Source organism: Anguilla anguilla, chromosome 16, assembly GCF_013347855.1.
Source record: "Anguilla anguilla isolate fAngAng1 chromosome 16, fAngAng1.pri, whole genome shotgun sequence".
NCBI lineage: Eukaryota > Metazoa > Chordata > Actinopteri > Anguilliformes > Anguillidae > Anguilla > Anguilla anguilla.
The window spans coordinates 23,736,812-23,757,900 of NC_049216.1; the positions used below are offsets into that span (position 1 = coordinate 23,736,812).

The 21,089-nt window shown below is 37.3% G+C and overlaps 1 protein-coding gene across 6 annotated transcripts in view; it reads left to right on the plus strand.

Moving 5' to 3' along the window:
* Positions 1-21,089, plus strand: part of LOC118215250 (dmX-like protein 2) — a 60,453-nt gene that overhangs the window by 32,404 nt on the left and 6,960 nt on the right. For 3 of the 6 annotated variants that reach the window (XM_035395828.1, XM_035395829.1, XM_035395831.1), the window contains exons 27-35: positions 12,335-12,459; positions 12,995-13,243; positions 13,977-14,036; positions 15,734-15,769; positions 16,966-17,150; positions 17,958-18,091; positions 18,856-18,941; positions 19,266-19,467; positions 19,855-19,972. In XM_035395828.1, the coding sequence (XP_035251719.1) occupies positions 12,335-12,459; positions 12,995-13,243; positions 13,977-14,036; positions 15,734-15,769; positions 16,966-17,150; positions 17,958-18,091; positions 18,856-18,941; positions 19,266-19,467; positions 19,855-19,972 (1,195 nt within the window). The remainder of the gene's footprint in view (positions 1-12,334; positions 12,460-12,994; positions 13,244-13,976; positions 14,037-15,733; positions 15,770-16,965; positions 17,151-17,957; positions 18,092-18,855; positions 18,942-19,265; positions 19,468-19,854; positions 19,973-21,089) is intronic. The other 3 variants (XM_035395832.1, XM_035395833.1, XM_035395830.1) reach the window with 2 other exon arrangements.

Sequence of the window (21,089 nt, forward strand, 5' to 3'; positions counted from 1 at the left end):
GCTAGGGTTAGGGTTATAGCTAGGGTTAGGGTTATAGCTACTGTTAGGGTTAGGGTTAGGGTGAAGGCTAGGGTTAGGGTTGGTGTTAACGTTACGATTACAGCTAGGGTTAGGGTTAGGTATCCAGCTAGGGTTAGGGTTAGGGTTACAGCTAGGGTTAGGGTTAGTGTTACAGTTAGGGTTACAGTTAGGGTTAGGGTTAGAGTTACAGCTAGGTTTAGGGTTAGGTTTCCAGCTAGGGTTAGGGTTACAACTAGCGTTAGGGTTAGGCTTAAAGCTAGGGTTAGGGTTAGGGTAACAGTTAGATTTAAAGTTAGGGTTACATCTAGGGTTAGAGTTAGGGTTAGTGTTACAGTTGCGGTTACTGCTAGGGTTAGGGTTAGGGTTACAGCTAGGGTTAGGGTTAGGTTTCCAGCTAGGGTAAGGGTTAGGGTTACAGCTGGGGTTAGGGTTAGGTATCCAGCTAGGGTTAGGGTTAGGGTTACAGCTAGGGTTAGGGTTAGTGTTACGGTTCGGGTTACAGTTAGAGTTAGGGTTTGGGTTACAGCTAAGGTTAGGGTTAGTGTTATGGTTAGGGTTAGGTTTCCAGCTAGGGTTAGGGTTAGGTATCCAGCTAGGGTTAGGGTTAGGGTTACAACTAGGGTTAGGGTTAGGATTATAGCAAGGGTTAGGGTTACAGCTAGGGTTAGGGTTAGGTATCCAGCTAGGGTTAGGGTTAGGGTTACAGCTGGGGTTAGGGTTAGTGTTATGGTTAGAGTTACAGTTGGGGTTAGGGTTAGGGTTACAGCTAGGGTTAGGGTTAGGTATCCAGCTAGGGTTAGGGTTAGGGGTACAACTAGGGTTAGGGTTAGGATTACAGCAAGGGTTAGGATTAGGGTTACAGCTAGGGTTAGGGTTAGGGTTACAGCTAGATTTAGGGTTAGTGTTATGGTTAGGGTTACAGTTGGGGTTAGGGTTAGGGTTACAGCTAGAGTTAGGGTTAGGGTTACAGCTAGGGTTAGGGTTACGTATCCAGCTAGGGTTAGGGTTAGGGTTACAGCTAGGGTTAGGCTTAGGGTTACATCTAGGGTTAGGGTTAGGGTTAGGTATCCAGCTAGGGTTATGGTTAGGGTTACAACTAGGGTTAGGGTTAGGATTACAGCAAGGGTTAGGATTAGGGTTACAGCTAGGGTTAGGGTTAGGGTTACAGCTAGATTTAGGGTTAGTGTTATGGTTAGGGTTACAGTTGGGGTTAGGGTTAGGGTTACAGCTAGGGTTAGGGTTAGGTATCCAGCTAGTGTTAGGGTTAGGGTTACAGCTAGCGTTAGGGTTAGGCTTACAGCTAGGGTTAGGGTTAATGTTACGGTTAGGGTTTCAGTTAGGGTTAGGGTTAGGGTTACAGCTAGGTTTAGGGTTAGGTATCCAGCTACGGTTAGGGTTAGGTATCCAACTAGGGTTAGGGTTAGGATTACAGCAAGGGTTAGGGTTACAACTAGGGTTAGGGTTAGGATTACAGCTAGGGTTAGCATTAGGTTTCCAATTAGGGTTAGGGTTACAACTAGGGTTAGGGTTAGGGTTACAGCTAGGGTTAGGGTTACGTATCCAGCTAGGGTTAGGGTTAGGGTTACAGCTAGGGTTAGGCTTAGGGTTACATCTAGGGTTAGGGTTATTGTTACATTTATGGTTACTGCTATGGTTAGGTTTAGGGTTACAGCTAGGGTTAGCATTAGGTTTCCAATTAGGGTTAGGGTTACAGCTAGAGTTAGGGTTAGGGTTACAGCTAGGGTTAGGGTTACGTATCCAGCTAGGGATAGGGTTAGGGTTACAGCTAGGGCTCTGGTTTGGGTTAGCATTAATATGTGTTTCCAAACTTCAATTATGAACACTGGGTGTCTGTGGAAAATCAGAAAAATACATGCGACTGTAGTCGTATGTCCAAAATGTGAAAATAATGCTAAATTTTAAAAAATGCAATTCATTAATTCCAACGCATGGGAAATCACCTTTATTGAACAACCCCGGTGAAATAAATGAGCAACAATGTGTTTGAAGACTTTTTTGGAAGAAATATATGTCAGTGGAAAATCTGAAAAATACATAAGGCTATAGGCTTATGTCCAAAATGTGAAAATAATGCATAAATTGTAAAAATGTTATTAATTCATTTGGATCAATGGGAAATCATCTTTATTGAATAACCCCGATGAAATAAATGAGCAACAATGTGTTTGAAGACTTTTCTGGAGAAAAATCAGTGTCAGTGGAAAATCAGAAAAATACATAAGGCTATAGGCTTATGTCCAAAATGTGAAAATAATGCAAAAATTGTAAAAATGCTATTAATTCATTTGGATCAATGGGAAATCATCTTTATTGAATAACCCCGATGAAATAAATGAGCAACAATGTGTTTGAAATCTTTTTTGGAAGAAATATATGTCTGTGGAAAATCAGAAAAATACATAAGGCTATAGGCTTATGTCCAAAATGTGAAAATAATGCAAAAAATTAAAAAATGCAATTAATTGATTTAGATCAATGGGAAATCATCTTTATTGAACAACCCCGGTGAAATAAATGAGCAACAATGTGTTTGAAGACTTTTTTGGAAGAAATATATGTCAGTGGAAAATCAGAAAAATACATAAGGCTATAGGCTTATGTCCAAAATGTGAAAATAATGCAAAAAATTAAAAAATGCAATTAATTGATTTAGATCAATGGGAAATCATCTTTATTGAACAACCCCGGTGAAATAAATGAGCAACAATGTGTTTGAAGACTTTTTTGGAAGAAATATATGTCAGTGGAAAATCAGAAAAATACATAAGGCTATAGGCTTATGTCCAAAATGTGAAAATAATGCAAAAAATTAAAAAATGCAATTAATTGATTTAGATCAATGGGAAATCATCTTTATTGAACAACCCCGGTGAAATAAATGAGCAACAATTTGTTTGAAGACTTTTCTGGAGAAAAATCAGTGTCAGTGGAAAATCAGAAAAATACATAAGGCTATAGGCTTATGTCCAAAATGTGAAAATAATGCAAAAATTGTAAAAATGCTATTAATTCATTTGGATCAATGGGAAATCATCTTTATTGAATAACCACGATGAAATAAATGAGCAACAATGTGTTTGAAGTCTTTTTTGGAAGAAATATATGTCAGTGGAAAATCAGAAAAATACATAAGACTATAGGCTTATGTCCAAAATGTGAAAATACTGCAAAAATTGTAAAAATGCTAATAATTCATTTGGATCAATGGGAAATCATCTTTATTGAATAACCCCGATGAAATAAATGAGCAACAATGTGTTTGAAGTCTTTTTTGGAAGAAATATATGTCAGTGGAAAATCAGAAAAATACATAAGGTTATAGGCTTATGTCCAAAATGTGAAAATAATGCAAAAATTGTAAAAATACAATTCATTTATTCCAAAGCATGGGAAATCACCTTTATTGAACAACCCCGGTGAAATAAATGAGCAACAACGTGTTTGAAGACTTTTCTGGAGAAAAACCAATTTCAGTGGAAAATCAGAAAAATACATAAGACTATAGGCTTATATCCAAAATGTGAAAATAATGCAAAAAATGTAAAAATGCAATTAATTGATTTGGATCAATGGGAAATCATCTTTATTGAACAACCCTGGTGAAATAAATGAGCAACAATGTGTTTGAAGACTTTTCTGGCGAAAAATCAGTGTCAGTGGAAAATCAGAAAAATACATAAGGCTATATAGGCTTATGTCCAAAATGTGAAAATAATGCTAAATTTTTAAAAATGCAATTCATTAATTCCAACGCATGGGAAATCACCTTCATTGAACAACCCCGGTGAAATAAATGAGCAACAATGTGTTTGAAGACTTTTTTGGAAGAAATATATGTCAGTGGAAAATCAGAAAAATACATAAGGCTATAGGCTTATGTCCAAAATGTGAAAATAATGCAAAAATTAAAAAATGCAATTAATTGATTTAGATCAATGGGAAATCATCTTTATTGAACAACCCCGGTGAAATAAATGAGCAACAATGTGTTTGAAGACTTTTTTGGAAGAAATATATGTCAGTGGAAAATCAGAAAAATACATAAGGCTATAGGCTTATGTCCAAAATGTGAAAATAATGCAAAAAATTAAAAATTGCAATTAATTGATTTAGATCAATGGGAAATCATCTTTATTGAACAACCCCGGTGAAATAAATGAGCAACAATGTGTTTGAAGACTTTTCTGGAGAAAAATCAGTGTCAGTGGAAAATCAGAAAAATACATAAGGTATAGGCTTATGTCCAAAATGTGAAAATAATGCAAAAATTGTAAAAATGCTATTAATTCATTTGGATCAATGGGAAATCATCTTTATTGAATAACCCCGATGAAATAAATGAGCAACAATGTGTTTGAAATCTTTTTTGGAAGAAATATATGTCTGTGGAAAATCAGAAAAATACATAAGGCTATAGGCTTATGTCCAAAATGTGAAAATAATGCAAAAATTTAAAAAATGCAATTAATTGATTTAGATCAATGGGAAATCATCTTTATTGAACAACCCCGGTGAAATAAATGAGCAACAATGTGTTTGAAGACTTTTTTGGAAGAAATATATGTCAGTGGAAAATCAGAAAAATACATAAGGCTATAGGCTTATGTCCAAAATGTGAAAATAATGCAAAAAATTAAAAAATGCAATTAATTGATTTAGATCAATGGGAAATCATCTTTATTGAACAACCCCGGTGAAATAAATGAGCAACAATGTGTTTGAAGACTTTTCTGGAGAAAAATCAGTGTCAGTGGAAAATCAGAAAAATACATAAGGCTATAGGCTTATGTCCAAAATGTGAAAATAATGCAAAAATTGTAAAAATGCTATTAATTCATTTGGATCAATGGGAAATCATCTTTATTGAATAACCCCGATGAAATAAATGAGCAACAATGTGTTTGAAGTCTTTTTTGGAAGAAATATATGTCAGTGGAAAATCAGAAAAATACATAAGGCTATAGGCTTATGTCCAAAATGTGAAAATAATGCAAAAAATTAAAAAATGCAATTAATTGATTTAGATCAATGGGAAATCATCTTTATTGAACAACCCCGGTGAAATAAATGAGCAACAATGTGTTTGAAGACTTTTTTGGAAGAAATATATGTCAGTGGAAAATCAGAAAAATACATAAGGCTATAGGCTTATGTCCAAAATGTGAAAATAATGCAAAAAATTAAAAAATGCAATTAATTGATTTAGATCAATGGGAAATCATCTTTATTGAACAACCCCGGTGAAATAAATGAGCAACAATGTGTTTGAAGACTTTTTTGGAAGAAATATATGTCAGTGGAAAATCTGAAAAATACATAAGGCTATAGGCTTATGTCCAAAATGTGAAAATAATGCAAAAAATTAAAAAATACAATTAATTGATTTAGATCAATGGGAAATCATCTTTATTGAACAACCCCGGTGAAATAAATGAGCAACAATGTGTTTGAAGACTTTTCTGGAGAAAAATCAGTGTCAGTGGAAAATCAGAAAAATACATAAGGCTATAGGCTTATGTCCAAAATGTGAAAATAATGCAAAAATTGTAAAAATGCTATTAATTCATTTGGATCAATGGGAAATCATCTTTATTGAATAACCCCGATGAAATAAATGAGCAACAATGTGTTTGAAGTCTTTTTTGGAAGAAATATATGTCTGTGGAAAATCAGAAAAATACATAAGGCTATAGGCTTATGTCCAAAATGTGAAAATAATGCATAAATTGTAAAAATGTTATTAATTCATTTGGATCAATGGGAAATCATCTTTATTGAATAACCCCGATGAAATAAATGAGCAACAATGTGTTTGAAATCTTTTTTGGAAGAAATATATGTCTGTGGAAAATCAGAAAAATACATAAGGCTATAGGCTTATGTCCAAAATGTGAAAATAATGCATAAATTGTAAAAATGTTATTAATTCATTTGGATCAATGGGAAATCATCTTTATTGAATAACCACGATGAAATAAATGAGCAACAATGTGTTTGAAGTCTTTTTTGGAAGAAATATATGTCAGTGGAAAATCAGAAAAATACATAAGGCTATAGGCTTATGTCCAAAATGTGAAAATACTGCAAAAATTGTAAAAATGCTAATAATTCATTTGGATCAATGGGAAATCATCTTTATTGAATAACCCCGATGAAATAAATGAGCAACAATGTGTTTGAAGTCTTTTTTGGAAGAAATATACGTCAGTGGAAAATCAGAAAAATACATAAGGCTATAGGCTTATGTCCAAAATGTGAAAATAATGCAAAAATTGTAAAAATACAATTCATTTATTCCAAAGCATGGGAAATCACCTTTATTGAACAACCCCGGTGAAATAAATGAGCAACAACGTGTTTGAAGACTTTTCTGGAGAAAAACCAGTTTCAGTGGAAAATCAGAAAAATACATAAGACTATAGGCTTATGTCCAAAATGTGAAAATAATGCTAAATTTTTAAAAATGCAATTCATTAATTCCAACGCATGGGAAATCACCTTTATTGAACAACCCTGGTGAAATAAATGAGCAACAATGTGTTTGAAGACTTTTCTGGAGAAAAACCAGTTTCAGTGGAAAATCAGAAAAATACATAAGGCTATAGGCTTATGTCCAAAATGTGAAAATAATGCAAAAATTAAAAAATGCAATTAATTGATTTAGATCAATGGGAAATCATCTTTATTGAACAACCCCGGTGAAATAAATGAGCAACAATGTGTTTGAAGACTTTTTTGGAAGAAATATATGTCAGTGGAAAATCAGAAAAATACATAAGACTATAGGCTTATGTCCAAAATGTGAAAATAATGCATAAATTGTAAAAATGTTATTAATTCATTTGGATCAATGGGAAATCATCTTTATTGAACAACCCCGGTGAAATAAATGAGCAACAATGTGTTTGAAGACTTTTCTGGAGAAAAATCAGTGTCAGTGGAAAATCATAAAAATACATAAGGCTATAGGCTTATGTCCAAAATGTGAAAATAATGCAAAAATTGTAAAAATGCTATTAATTCATTTGGATCAATGGGAAATCATCTTTATTGAATAACCCCGATGAAATAAATGAGCAACAATGTGTTTGAAGTCTTTTTTGGAAGAAATATATGTCAGTGGAAAATCAGAAAAATACATAAGACTATAGGCTTATGTCCAAAATGTGAAAATAATGCATAAATTGTAAAAATGTTATTAATTCATTTGGATCAATGGGAAATCATCTTTATTGAATAACCCCGATGAAATAAATGAGCAACAATGTGTTTGAAGTCTTTTTTGGAAGAAATATATGTCAGTGGAAAATCAGAAAAATACATAAGACTATAGGCTTATGTCCAAAATGTGAAAATAATGCAAAAATTGTAAAAATACAATTCATTAATTCCAAAGCATGGGAAATCACCTTTATTGAACAACCCCGGTGAAATAAACGAGCAACAATGTGTTTGAAGACTTTTTTGGAAGAAATATATGTCAGTGGAAAATCAGAAAAATACATAAGGCTATAGGCTTATGTCCAAAATGTGAAAATAATGCAAAAAATTAAAAAATGCAATTCATTAATTCCGACGCATGGGAAATCACCTTTATTGAACAACCACAGTGAAATAAATGAGCAACAATGTGTTTGAAGACTTTTCTGGAGAAAAATCAGTGTCAGTAGAAAATCAGAAAAATACATAAGGCTATAGGCTTATGTCCAAAATGTGAAAATAATGCCAAAAATTAAAAAATGCAATTCATTAATTCCGACGCATGGGAAATCACCTTTATTGAACAACCACAGTGAAATAAATGAGCAACAATGTGTTTGAAGACTTTTCTGGAGAAAAATCAGTGTCAGTAGAAAATCAGAAAAATACATAAGGCTATAGGCTTATGTCCAAAATGTGAAAATAATGCAAAAAATGTTAAAATGCAATTAATTGATTTGGATCAATGGGAAATCATCTTTATTGAACAACCCCGGTGAAATAAATGAGCAACAATGTGTTTGAAGTCTTTTTTGGAAGAAATATATGTCAGTGGAAAATCAGAAAAATACATAAGGCTATAGGCTTATGTCCAAAATGTGAAAATAATGCAAAAATTGTAAAAATACAATTCATTTATTCCAAAGCATGGGAAATCACCTTTATTGAACAACCCCGGTGAAATAAATGAGCAACAACGTGTTTGAAGACTTTTCTGGAGAAAAACCAGTTTCAGTGGAAAATCAGAAAAATACATAAGACTATAGGCTTATGTCCAAAATGTGAAAATAATGCAAAAAATGTAAAAATGCAATTAATTGATTTGGATCAATGGGAAATCATCTTTATTGAACAACCCTGGTGAAATAAATGAGCAACAATGTGTTTGAAGACTTTTCTGGCGAAAAATCAGTGTCAGTGGAAAATCAGAAAAATACATAAGGCTATAGGCTTATGTCCAAAATGTGAAAAGAATGCTAAATTTTTAAAAATGCAATTCATTAATTCCAACGCATGGGAAATCACCTTTATTGAACAACCCCGGTGAAATAAATGAGCAACAATGTGTTTGAAGACTTTTCTGGAGAAAAATCAGTGTCAGTGGAAAATCAGAAAAATACATAAGACTATAGGCTTATGTCCAAAATGTGAAAATAATGCAAAAATTGTAAAAATACAATTCATTAATTCCAACGCATGGGAAATCACCTTTATTGAACAACCCCGGTGAAATAAATGAGCAACAATGTGTTTGAAGACTTTTCTGGAGAAAAACCAGTGTCAGTGGAAAATTAGAAAAATACATAAGACTATAGGCTTATGTCCAAAATGTGAAAATAATGCAAAAATTGTAAAAATGTTATTAATTCATTTGGATCAATGGGAAATCATCTTTATTGAATAACCCCGATGAAATAAATGAGCAACAATGTGTTTGAAGTCTTTTTCGGAAGAAATATATGTCAGTGGAAAATCAGAAATATACATAAGACTATAGGCTTATGTCCAAAATGTGAAAATAATGGTAAATGTTTAAAAATGCAATTCATTCATTCCAACGCATGGGAAATCACCTTTATTGAACAACCACAGTGAAATAAATGAGAAACAATGTGTTTGAAGACTTTTCTGGAGAAAAATCAGTGTCAGTAGAAAATCAGAAAAATACATAAGACTATAGGCTTATGTCCAAAATGTGAAAATAATGCAAAAAATGTAAAAATGCAATTAATTCATTTGGATCAATGGGAAATCATCTTTATTGAACAACCCCGGTGAAATAAATGAGCAACAATGTGTTTGAAGACTTATTTGGAAGAGATATATGTCAGTGGAAAATCTGAAAAATACATAAGGCTATAGGCTTATGTCCAAAATGTGAAAATAATGCAAAAAATTAAAAAATGCAATTAATTGATTTAGATCAATGGGAAATCATCTTTATTGAACAACCCCGGTGAAATAAATGAGCAACAATGTGTTTGAAGACTTTTTTGGAAGAAATATATGTCAGTGGAAAATCAGAAAAATACATAAGGCTATAGGCTTATGTCCAAAATGTGAAAATAATGCAAAAATTTAAAAAATGCAATTAATTGATTTAGATCAATGGGAAATCATCTTTATTGAACAACCCCGGTGAAATAAATGAGCAACAATGTGTTTGAAGACTTTTCTGGAGAAAAATCAGTGTCAGTGGAAAATCAGAAAAATACATAAGGCTATAGGCTTATGTCCAAAATGTGAAAATAATGCAAAAATTGTAAAAATGCTATTAATTCATTTGGATCAATGGGAAATCATCTTTATTGAATAACCCCGATGAAATAAATGAGCAACAATGTGTTTGAAGTCTTTTTTGGAAGAAATATATGTCAGTGGAAAATCAGAAAAATACATAAGACTTTAGGCTTATGTCCAAAATGTGAAAATAATGCCTAAATTGTAAAAATGTTATTAATTCATTTGGATCAATGGGAAATCATCTTTATTGAATAACCACGATGAAATAAATGAGCAACAATGTGTTTGAAGTCTTTTTTGGAAGAAATATATGTCTGTGGAAAATCAGAAAAATACATAAGGCTATAGGCTTATGTCCAAAATGTGAAAATAATGCAAAAAATTAAAAAATGCAATTAATTGATTTAGATCAATGGGAAATCATCTTTATTGAACAACCCCGGTGAAATAAATGAGCAACAATGTGTTTGAAGACTTTTCTGGAGAAAAATCAGTGTCAGTGGAAAATCAGAAAAATACATAAGGCTATAGGCTTATGTCCAAAATGTGAAAATAATGCAAAAATTGTAAAAATGCTATTAATTCATTTGGATCAATGGGAAATCATCTTTATTGAATAACCCCGATGAAATAAATGAGCAACAATGTGTTTGAAGTCTTTTTTGGAAGAAATATATGTCAGTGGAAAATCAGAAAAATACATAAGACTTTAGGCTTATGTCCAAAATGTGAAAATAATGCCTAAATTGTAAAAATGTTATTAATTCATTTGGATCAATGGGAAATCATCTTTATTGAATAACCACGATGAAATAAATGAGCAACAATGTGTTTGAAGTCTTTTTTGGAAGAAATATATGTCTGTGGAAAATCAGAAAAATACATAAGGCTATAGGCTTATGTCCAAAATGTGAAAATAATGCAAAAAATTAAAAAATGCAATTAATTGATTTAGATCAATGGGAAATCATCTTTATTGAACAACCCCGGTGAAATAAATGAGCAACAATGTGTTTGAAGACTTTTTTGGAAGAAATATATGTCAGTGGAAAATCAGAAAAATACATAAGGCTATAGGCTTATGTCCAAAATGTGAAAATAATGCAAAAAATTAAAAAATGCAATTAATTGATTTAGATCAATGGGAAATCATCTTTATTGAACAACCCCGGTGAAATAAATGAGCAACAATGTGTTTGAAGACTTTTTTGGAAGAAATATATGTCAGTGGAAAATCAGAAAAATACATAAGGCTATAGGCTTATGTCCAAAATGTGAAAATAATGCAAAAAATTAAAAAATGCAATTAATTGATTTAGATCAATGGGAAATCATCTTTATTGAACAACCCCGGTGAAATAAATGAGCAACAATGTGTTTGAAGACTTTTTTGGAAGAAATATATGTCAGTGGAAAATCAGAAAAATACATAAGGCTATAGGCTTATGTCCAAAATGTGAAAATAATGCAAAAAATTAAAAAATGCAATTAATTGATTTAGATCAATGGGAAATCATCTTTATTGAACAACCCCGGTGAAATAAATGAGCAACAATGTGTTTGAAGACTTTTTTGGAAGAAATATATGTCAGTGGAAAATCAGAAAAATACATAAGGCTATAGGCTTATGTCCAAAATGTGAAAATAATGCTACATTTTTAAAAATGCAATTAATTAATTCCAACGCATGGGAAATCACCTTTATTGAACAACCACAGTGAAATAAACGAGCAACAATGTGTTTGAAGACTTTTCTGGAGAAAAATCAGTGTCAGTGGAAAATCAGAAAAATACATAAGGCTATAGGCTTATGTCCAAAATGTGAAAATAATGCAAAAAATGTAAAAATGCAATTAATTGATATGGATCAATGGGAAATCATCTTTATTGAACAACCCTGGTGAAATAAATGAGCAACAATGTGTTTGAAGACTTTTCTGGCGAAAAATCAGTGTCAGTGGAAAATCAGAAAAATACATAAGGCTTATAGGCTTATGTCCAAAATGTGAAAATAATGCAAAAAATGTTAAAATGCAATTAATTGATTTGGATCAATGGGAAATCATCTTTATTGAACAACCCCGGTGAAATAAATGAGCAACAATGTGTTTGAAGACTTTCTGGAGAAAATTCTGTCAGTGGAAAAATTGGACTTTTTGTCCAATAATACAAATAATAAAAAATGAATTAATTACATGGGTGATCATGTTTATATTACAGCCACTGTGTAATGACTGACACATAATCCTTGTAATTATGTAAATCACCTATTTAAGAAAAATTAACAGTTTGTTAAAATTCTGGGACTGCAATTGTGGTTGGAACAAAAACCAGCACACACAGGACTGAGTTTTGGAACCACTGGGCTGTACCATGTGAATACCAGGTCCCCACTTTACACTGTCATGGCTTAGGCACTTTTTCCTCCACTAGCTATTGTCTTGGGAGGAAACCCTGTAATCATACAGAACTGAATATGAACAGGCTCAGGACAATTAGCAGGTTAAAGGCATGGTTTCAGCTGACGAAGGTGTGGGATTTATTTAATTTTTCTACTCTGACTGCACAGGTCCGAGGCCAATCAGTTCACGGGGATGGTGTACCAGGGTCTGCTGCTAAGTGAGAGGCGGAGGCTCCGCACAGAGAGCATCGAGGAACAGGCCACACCCACCTCCTCCCCTGCACATTGGCCAGGTATGCCACACCCCATCTCCCCTCCCACTCTGTGGCCACACCTCCAGCACCTCTCACACAGGCCCCCAGCTCCTCCCCCACATCGTGGGCAAATATACTGCCGCATTTAGCGTCCTATTCTATAAGTCAAACAATGGGAAAATATCAAGCATCATTAGCTTTCCCCCAGGGCTCATTTTCTCTATTTACAAGAAAACAAATTCACGCAGTCAAACTAGCGATGCTTTATTCATCCTTAGAGCAGCTTTAGCTGTCCTGTAATGGCCGCCTCTGCACATGCTGAATCAATGCACGCAGATCAGTGGTGTGTTTAGTCTTGAGTGCGTGCAGTTAGAGGGGGGCAGACGGCTCATTGCAATTAGAGCACGGCTTGCCCACACTCAGATGTTAAATCAACTAAGATAAGAAACACACATAGGACCAAGCACCCGTGTTTGTGCGTGTGTGTATGTGTGTGTGTATGTGTATGCATATGCCTGTGTGCATACGTGTATGTGTGCGTGTAAAATGTCTGCTCGTGCGTTTTCCCATACAGGTGTCTCCTCCCTCATTAACCTGGTGGCGTCGGCGCAGGGGGAGGATCGGCCCAAGCTGAACGTGATGCTGTGCGAGGCGGTGGTGGCTGTCTACCTCAGCCTGCTCATCCACGGCCTGGGCATGCACTCCAGCAACGAGCTCTTCCGCCTGGCTGCCCACCCCCTCAACAACCGCATGTGGGCCGCCGTGTTTGGGGGAGGGGCCAAGCTCCTCGTCAAACCCAGGAGACCCCCGGAGCCCAAGTCAGGTACTGCAGCACCGCTTCGCACCCACGTCTGCGGGCTGGTTGTAATCAGCATCGCTCTGATCCGGGGAGATGATTACTCCTGCTCTGATCCACGAGAACAAGGAAACAGGAAACAGAAGACACGTATTTTAAGGCCTGATGAGATGCACATCAGTTCTTACCACGTCATTGTGTCTGCTACTGTGGGCAACTGCGACAACTGCGAGGGCCGCATCTCGGAGTTCAGTCATTTGTCACAGAAAAGTGTTGCGCTGCAGTATGGCCCCTATTGCAGTATTTATAATTTATCTTTATCCTAAACATATCATCAGTGTTCATGGAAAAAATTCAGAATTTTCTGGAACACACATCCTTAAGGGAAATTCAATATACTGCAGTACAATGAAGTAAATTAAATTAATAATAAAAATGTACAATTAGGACCTGAAAGCATATAGTAGCATATGCCAGTATATGGACCAATTTATTTTAATATTTTATACTTATATACAATATATTAAAAAAACTACACTGCCTTGAAATATATTTCATGTTAAAAAAGTTCACATATTTGCATTATATTGCAGTGTGTTCCATTTCTGTTTTCCAATCACTTCCTATTTGAAAAGATAGGAAGTGTGTTTGGTTTTTTTTTTTTACCAAGCGTGACCCATTTTGTTATGCTCCTGCCATGTTTTGCATGTGAAATTTTCCTTTTTTTTAATGGTTTTTGTTTTGTTTGCGGAAAACACAGCCCGTAAAGTTAGTGTGGAATCGGAGAGCAAGCGAGACGAGCAGGCCGCACCTAAAGCAGGTACTCCTCCCTCTGTCCTCCCTCTGTCTACCCTCTCTCCTTCCCTCCTTTCTTTTGACATAACTGATTAACAACTCCATTCCGCCACTGTGCTACTATTTAAATTGGGTAGACGTCCCATTATTTCACTGGACTGAGTCTGGGGATGCCGATCGCCCACTTTTTCCTAAAATGTTACGTTATCACTCCGGTGACCACCTGTAGCCGCAGCACATCTGCTTTTCCCTTGTTCGTTTCCCCTTTTATCGGCACGTCCGCTCAGTCTAGGAATCCGCCCGAGATTCTCGATTCCGCAGCTGCACCGCAGGCCGTACGGTACAGGCCGTACAGTGCAGCAGGTTCACACTGAATATTTTAGTGCTTGCAATATTTAGTGTGTGACAACGATGAGGCACTTTTATCTTTGCTTAGTCAAGGACAGTGTGGATTGTGGCTAATATCGTCCTTAGACCCGATAATTCATTTTTGTCCCCTGTAGGGGACAGGAGTCTCTGGTCTTAATATCAAGAACCATATATTCTACTAGGCTGAAACCTACACTACAAGGGACATTCAATAAATGTAAAATAAATAATATTTTTAAAAATATTTCTCACTACAGCATGACCACGACCAAGACACTTATAATTATGACGCTTAATATTATGACAAAAAATGACGAAATACTTATTCTGCCGCGTGGGTCTGAGGATATAAAACACTGGGTTTCATTGGTGCCGGCTGATAGTGTTTTCTGAAAGAGTCTCTTTACGTCATATTGGAGATATGAGGATGGGCTGCAAAAGCCACAGCCCTTCAGCTATGTAACAGACCGTGCCTCCCTGCAGAACAAATTCAGAGATAAAATGGTAGCGCACAAAACCCTTAAACAGCCAATCGACCCTGACTTCCTGGTATCACACTCCTTTTTTTATGCTTGCTGTGGCTGATTACTCATGCACAGTACTGTTGCTAGATAGAGTACAGCATGACTAGCATTAAAGTAAAAATTTTTTACTGCGGTACACAATGGTTTAGGCAATGGGCTTGTATGTAACTTAAGATTGTCGGTTTGACTCTCAAAAGGCGGCACAAGGTACATATCCTGAATTGCATCAGTAAAATGTCTGCCAGTATAAATATATTTTTAAGTAAAAATGTAATTGTGTGAATTGCTCTTATGAGAAATGTGAATGTGATACTCTCTGAGTCATAGAAGTCATAGAAGGGGAACCTAGAAGGGGAACCATCATGCTTACAGTCATGATACAAATCAATTGCACTCTCGAGAAAAACAGTTTTTTAATTCTGTGCAGAGTTGAAAGAAACCAAAAATATTTGATAATATTTAAGAACTGTCTTTGTGAACCAACTGTGCAAACCAGCAGTACTTAGCTTCATAGCATTGTTCATATAGCGTTGTTTATTATGTATCTATCTTTATCTGTAGGGCAGTGTGTATGCAGTATTCATTCATGGTTTGTTAATAGCTTGTTCATTGTATTTGATTGTTCATATTCAAAAATTCAAAATGTTTATTAGTATTTTTCATTGTTATCATGTTTTTTTTAACCCACAGTGCAGTGTATGTATTTGTTTACCCATAGTACATTGTGTAAATGTGCTCTAATCATTAGTTGTTTTCACTTGATTTGCTGTGTTTGTATTCTCATGCTCTCATTACTGTTTTGTTGTCGGATTTTGAATATTGAACACAGAGTCTTCTGAGACAGAGACGCAGGGTAGCTGTGAAGGTTTGTGAACATGCCACTATGTGCGTGTGTGTGTGTGTGTGTGTGTGTGTGATGCCCCATTGCACACAGTTGACAATTAGCTCAGGAAAAGGGAAGAGGCACATTAGCAGGAAAAGGGAAGAGGCACATTCTTCCTCTCCTCACTAGAGTTCACCATTAGATGCCTTCTCACCCAACAGCGAGGAGTACCGTAGTTGCTCAGAGAAGCTCATTCCTACAGTAACTAGCTTTCAGGTTCTAACCCCTGGCTGGAATTTTGTTTGACTGACATTGTAACCATGAAGAAAGCCCAGTTACAATGTCAATATTTGATTAAACTGTTTCTGAGTAGGAATAGTTTCATCAAATATCCTGTCACATTCAGCACACGGAGAACGTGGAAGTGACGCAAGCCATTTTGCGCCGCTGAGGGTGATGACAGGCGCAATCCAAAAACATAATTATAGTAACAACAGTGTGAAGCATGAACCTATCCATTTATCACAAAGGGCCCCATGGTGTCTAACCTGCCCGCTGTGCCATTACTGCATAATTCAATTAAAAACAGTGTTGTGGGGGGAAACTCGTTTTAACGCCCCATTAGAATGAATGGGATGGTGAAAGGAAGCGGAGCTGGATGGCTCCCCTCCTCCCCGCCGTCCTGCTGATGGCGCGGTGTGATGCGTTCCGTAATGAACCCCCCCACCCCCACACTCATGTTGCAGATGAAAGCCAAGCTAGACTGATCTCATTAGACGCCCGTAGCTGTATACTATTACATTTTTTCCCCCAGCATGTGTGTGTGTGTGTGTGTGTGTGAACGCAGAAATTAATGTTTTGAGACTGCTGTTTTCTATGTATCTGTCTTTAACATTCTTTTTTCTTTGCACTTCTCTTCCTTGTTGTACTTCTTGTACTTCTGTTTCTCTGTCCTTTGTAAACAGTGTTTCTTCCTTGCACACTCATACTTCATCATGCTGCTCAGTAAAAATACTAACAGAAATGTGTTTCATATCTCTCCTTATCTCTCTCTCTCCCTGATCCTTGATAATAATTTCATCAATAACTGATTTTCTCTCTTTCTGGAATAGATGTCACTATAATGCTTACACTGGCCTTTTGCTGCTCTGACACCTCCCTCCTCAAAACCATGACTGACTGTCTTGTACAGGATAATGTTCCTAATATTCCATTCACATGATTGGCTCTCCCTATAGTGGCTCCACCCCCTGTGGAGGAGATTGACAAGCACCGTCGGCGCTTCAACATGCGCATGCTGGTCCCGGGACGGCCGGTGAAGGAGGCGCCAGCCACGCCCCCTCCAGTGCCCGTGGAGAGGCCTTCCTACCGGGAGAAGTTCATCCCGCCGGAACTCAGCATGTGGGACTATTTTGTGGCCAAAGTACGGAGCTGGTGCTCTTCACTTAAGCTAGCAAGGCTTCATGAGCTTCCATAAAGGGATGGGGCCTACAGTGTGCTGTCAATCAATGCCATAGTGTGAAGCAGTTTTTAGGCTTTGGTCTCCTGACAGCTAAATCGGTTTAAATCAGTGTGTCACTGATAAGATATCAACCTAATCTGTGATTCATGAAGTTTCAGTTTCCCAGCTCTGCACTGAGAACAGTATCTGAACCAATGATAACGTTATCATTTTTAACATTCTCATAATACTGTCATCAAGTTTAACCTGGCACTTCAAAAAGTGCCCAGGGAATAATTGTTCCATTTTTTAATTTCACTGTACACAAAATAATCATTTCATGTAGTAGTACTGCCAGTAGTACTGCTGGTTTTCCTTTCAACCTTATAGTTAATTGAGTGATTAATGCCACTGATTGGCCCAAGATTTAACTCATCTACTGTCCCAGGTTTAAAGCAGTCCTGATTAGAGGGGACAAATGGAAACCAGCAGTACTACTGGCCTCTAGAGCTAGATTTGTGCATCCATGTGCTTGAGAAAGAAAGTATAAAGGATGGGATTAACACAGGTTCTGCCCTCGAGACTCTGTGAAGCATTGAAGTAAATGACAATCTGGTTAATGTGAACAATCTAATATGGAACCCAAGAGTTTACCATCTGGTTAATGTAGTGAATCTGAAGCATTGCACGAGCTAACAATCCTGTTAATGTGAACAACCTAATAGGGAGCACAATAGTTTGCCATCTGGTTACTGTAGGGAATCTGTGCTGCTGCTCTGCCCCCTGCAGCCCTTCCTGCCCCTCTCGGACAGCGGCGCTCTGTACGACTCCGATGAGAGCGGCGCCAGTGAGGACGAGGAAGACGAGGACGCCTTCCTCTCGGACACTCAGATCACAGAACACAGTGACCCCAATTCATACAGGTACTCCCTTCTTCCATATGCTTCTAATACATTTAAATTAGAACTGTCTGCCAGGTCTTATGGTAGTCTTATAGCCATCATCAGGACAGTACTGGGCATTAGAATAGCAATGGCTGAATGTATGGCAATGTATGGCAATCAAAGCACTGTACCATGGCTAAGTCAACACAGCAAACACCAGTGTTCACTACCCAGCTGGGTGATGCACTGGGATATTCAGGCCTAATACAAGATTCATGCCACAAAAATGAATGCAATTATTCAAACAGTAGAGAAGAAAGAAGAATGAACCCCAAAAACTCACGCCTCCTGACATGATCCTTATGTCAGTTCTTTTTGTCCTGGCCCTAGTTAAAAAAAACAAAAAACAAGTAAAAAAACACTTTCAAACATTTCCACACTTGTTCTCAAACCACAGCCATTTTGGTTTCCTCAGATCACCTAACCCCTACTTCTTTAAAGTGACAGGCACAAAAGCTCACCAACAGACACATTCTAACATGGTGGATAATAAACTCCGATATGGATTTCCCAAAGAAATACGATCCATATTTTTTTTTCTGAAACTGCATACTCCATCTTAAATCAGGTGTGTCCTGTCTTATCCAAAAGGGGCCAGTTTGGCTGCAGGTTTTTGTTTTAGCCCAGCAGTAAAACACATGCATTGCATACTGATTCTGGATTGTGAATTTTGTCAGGACACCGTAGTAGTATTTATGCTCACTCATATCTGCGGCATTCAGTTGGGTCCTTCTCCTCCACAGCTGGACTCTCATACGGTTAGCCATGGTCAAACTGGCCCTGCACAACATCAACAACTTCCTGCCTATTACAGGTTTGGAATTCTCAGGTACGCCCCCTGTAGGCCACCTGCCTTCTCCCACTATTTCCCACAGGCTATTTTCTGAGTTATCTGTTATCTTCTCATCTCATAAGTTACGCTCTTTCTCTCTGTACCATGTCTGTTCCCTGCAAGCATACTGTATTTTACAGATACAGATGTAAAGACAAGTTTGTCATTTTAGGGAGAAAGTTATGAAGTATTTTCAAATGAGCCCTTTAGAAAATGTTTAGTTTTGAGACATGCCAATCACATACCTAGCCATTATGGTGAAACAGACTCTTACCCTGGGAGATGGACATTTAAAGCCAGATGTGGTCATGTGATTTCCAGAGCTTCCGGTAACTTCTCCGCTAGTGAACGCCTCACTGAAGATGCTGGAGAACTGGGAGCATCTGCTGCTGGAGAGGATGAACAAATTTGACGGGCCTCCACCCAACTACATCCACACCTACCCCACGGACCTGAGTGCGGGCGGGGGCCCTGCCATCTTGAGGCACAAGGCCATGCTGGAGCCGGAGAACACGCCCTTCAAGTACACAGTCACCCAATTAACCAATTATCTAATTAAATACTTAGTAGCATGCTGGCCTTCATGTGCTGTTCTGTTTTTAAGTCACTGAAATAACAAATGGGTGTATTTTTCCACAGGAAAGTGGGGGTAGGTAAGGTGCCCAGTTTTGGCTGCAGTGTGGGAGTGTGTCACATTACTTCAGTAGCCTATGTTTTCTTTTGTGCAATGTCCATTCATGCAGATGAATATTGTTGATGAAGTGATGCAGGCTCAGTAAAGTTTCAGGATTTGAACCAGTAACCAGCACCTGCTAAGGAGAGGGTTCAGTGGTACACCAAGCAGGTCTATGCACAGTTAAGAATATGACGTTGTTTCCCTTGTGTTTGTCTGTGTCTGTGCCTTGTCCAGAGCCAAAAACCACCAGTCTTTCCCCGAAAGGCGTCTATGGCACTTCCTTGTTAAACAGGAAGTTCTCCAGGAGACAATGATTCGCTACATTTTCACCAGGAAAAGGAAGCAAAGTGAGGTAAGAGGGAGCGGAACCAAGCTTATTTCATCTGGCTTATCCCACCTGCATTGTTCGTTGAGAGTTCTTTTCTGGTCTCAGCATGTTGGCATTATAAGTGTTTCTGTTACAAGCCATGTTAAGGACACATTATGCATCTTTTTAATTGTAATGCTTTTCCCCAATGCTTTATTTCATATCATATTCATCGACAGTGCTCATTGCTGCACCCTCTGCTATTGACTTGGGAGAGCCTGAGCGAGCATGTGCCACGTCAAGTGATGTCAGCCACTGCTTCTTATCACAGTGCAGTCTAAAAGTGGGGCTTGAGCAGATATGAGTCAGAGGAAGACACTACATGCGCAGCTTGGCAGGCAGGCTGAGGGCTCCCTGTGAACCAGCGGGAGAGGCTCATGCGCCATGGGAAGCTGTCATCCCAGCTGATCCCACTGTGACCAGGGCGGTGCTACAGCCGACTGTGTGTCGGACAGCAGGCCACTGGTCTCAGTCAGTCCCTGCATGGTCTGGTTTTGAAACTACACTGTGGAGCCCATCTATACCCTTATGGGATTCTATGGACAGTTAACTTTAGAAACCAGTGCCTCAGCACTGCTTGATAGTTATGGAGCCCTGCTCCTGAATGCTGATAAGCTGAGGCTAACAAGCACATGGCCACCAGCACTAATTCAGCCTCCTAAGTGATCCAATTTAATAATTAAGAGCTCAAAACATCTTTAGCCCTTCAACCCAAAGGCTGCTCTCCTTCACAGAAACTGACACAGTTAAAGCAAGGGCAGAGCAGCCACTTTTGTGGCTATACCGTCACCCAGCTGTATTAGAACTGAAACGGTACCCTAAATAAAACCTAAATAGATTTCTTTTTGAAACCATGTTTCCCCATCAGTGTTCACGTATCAGCTTGGAAAATGAGCGGTGGTTACTGTTGTTATTTATATAAGGCTGGTCCTGAGTTGTCCTGAGTGTCCATCAAACAGTAAACTAAGTGGCTTAGCATTGCATCGCTGGGAGCGCTATCATTACCATCCCTACAGCCGAAGTGTCAGAGAGAGAATTCTCAGCCTCAGGTTTCAGATTCCTCTTCTCTTTCCTCCCGGGTGGTATACAGTGCATTTATATA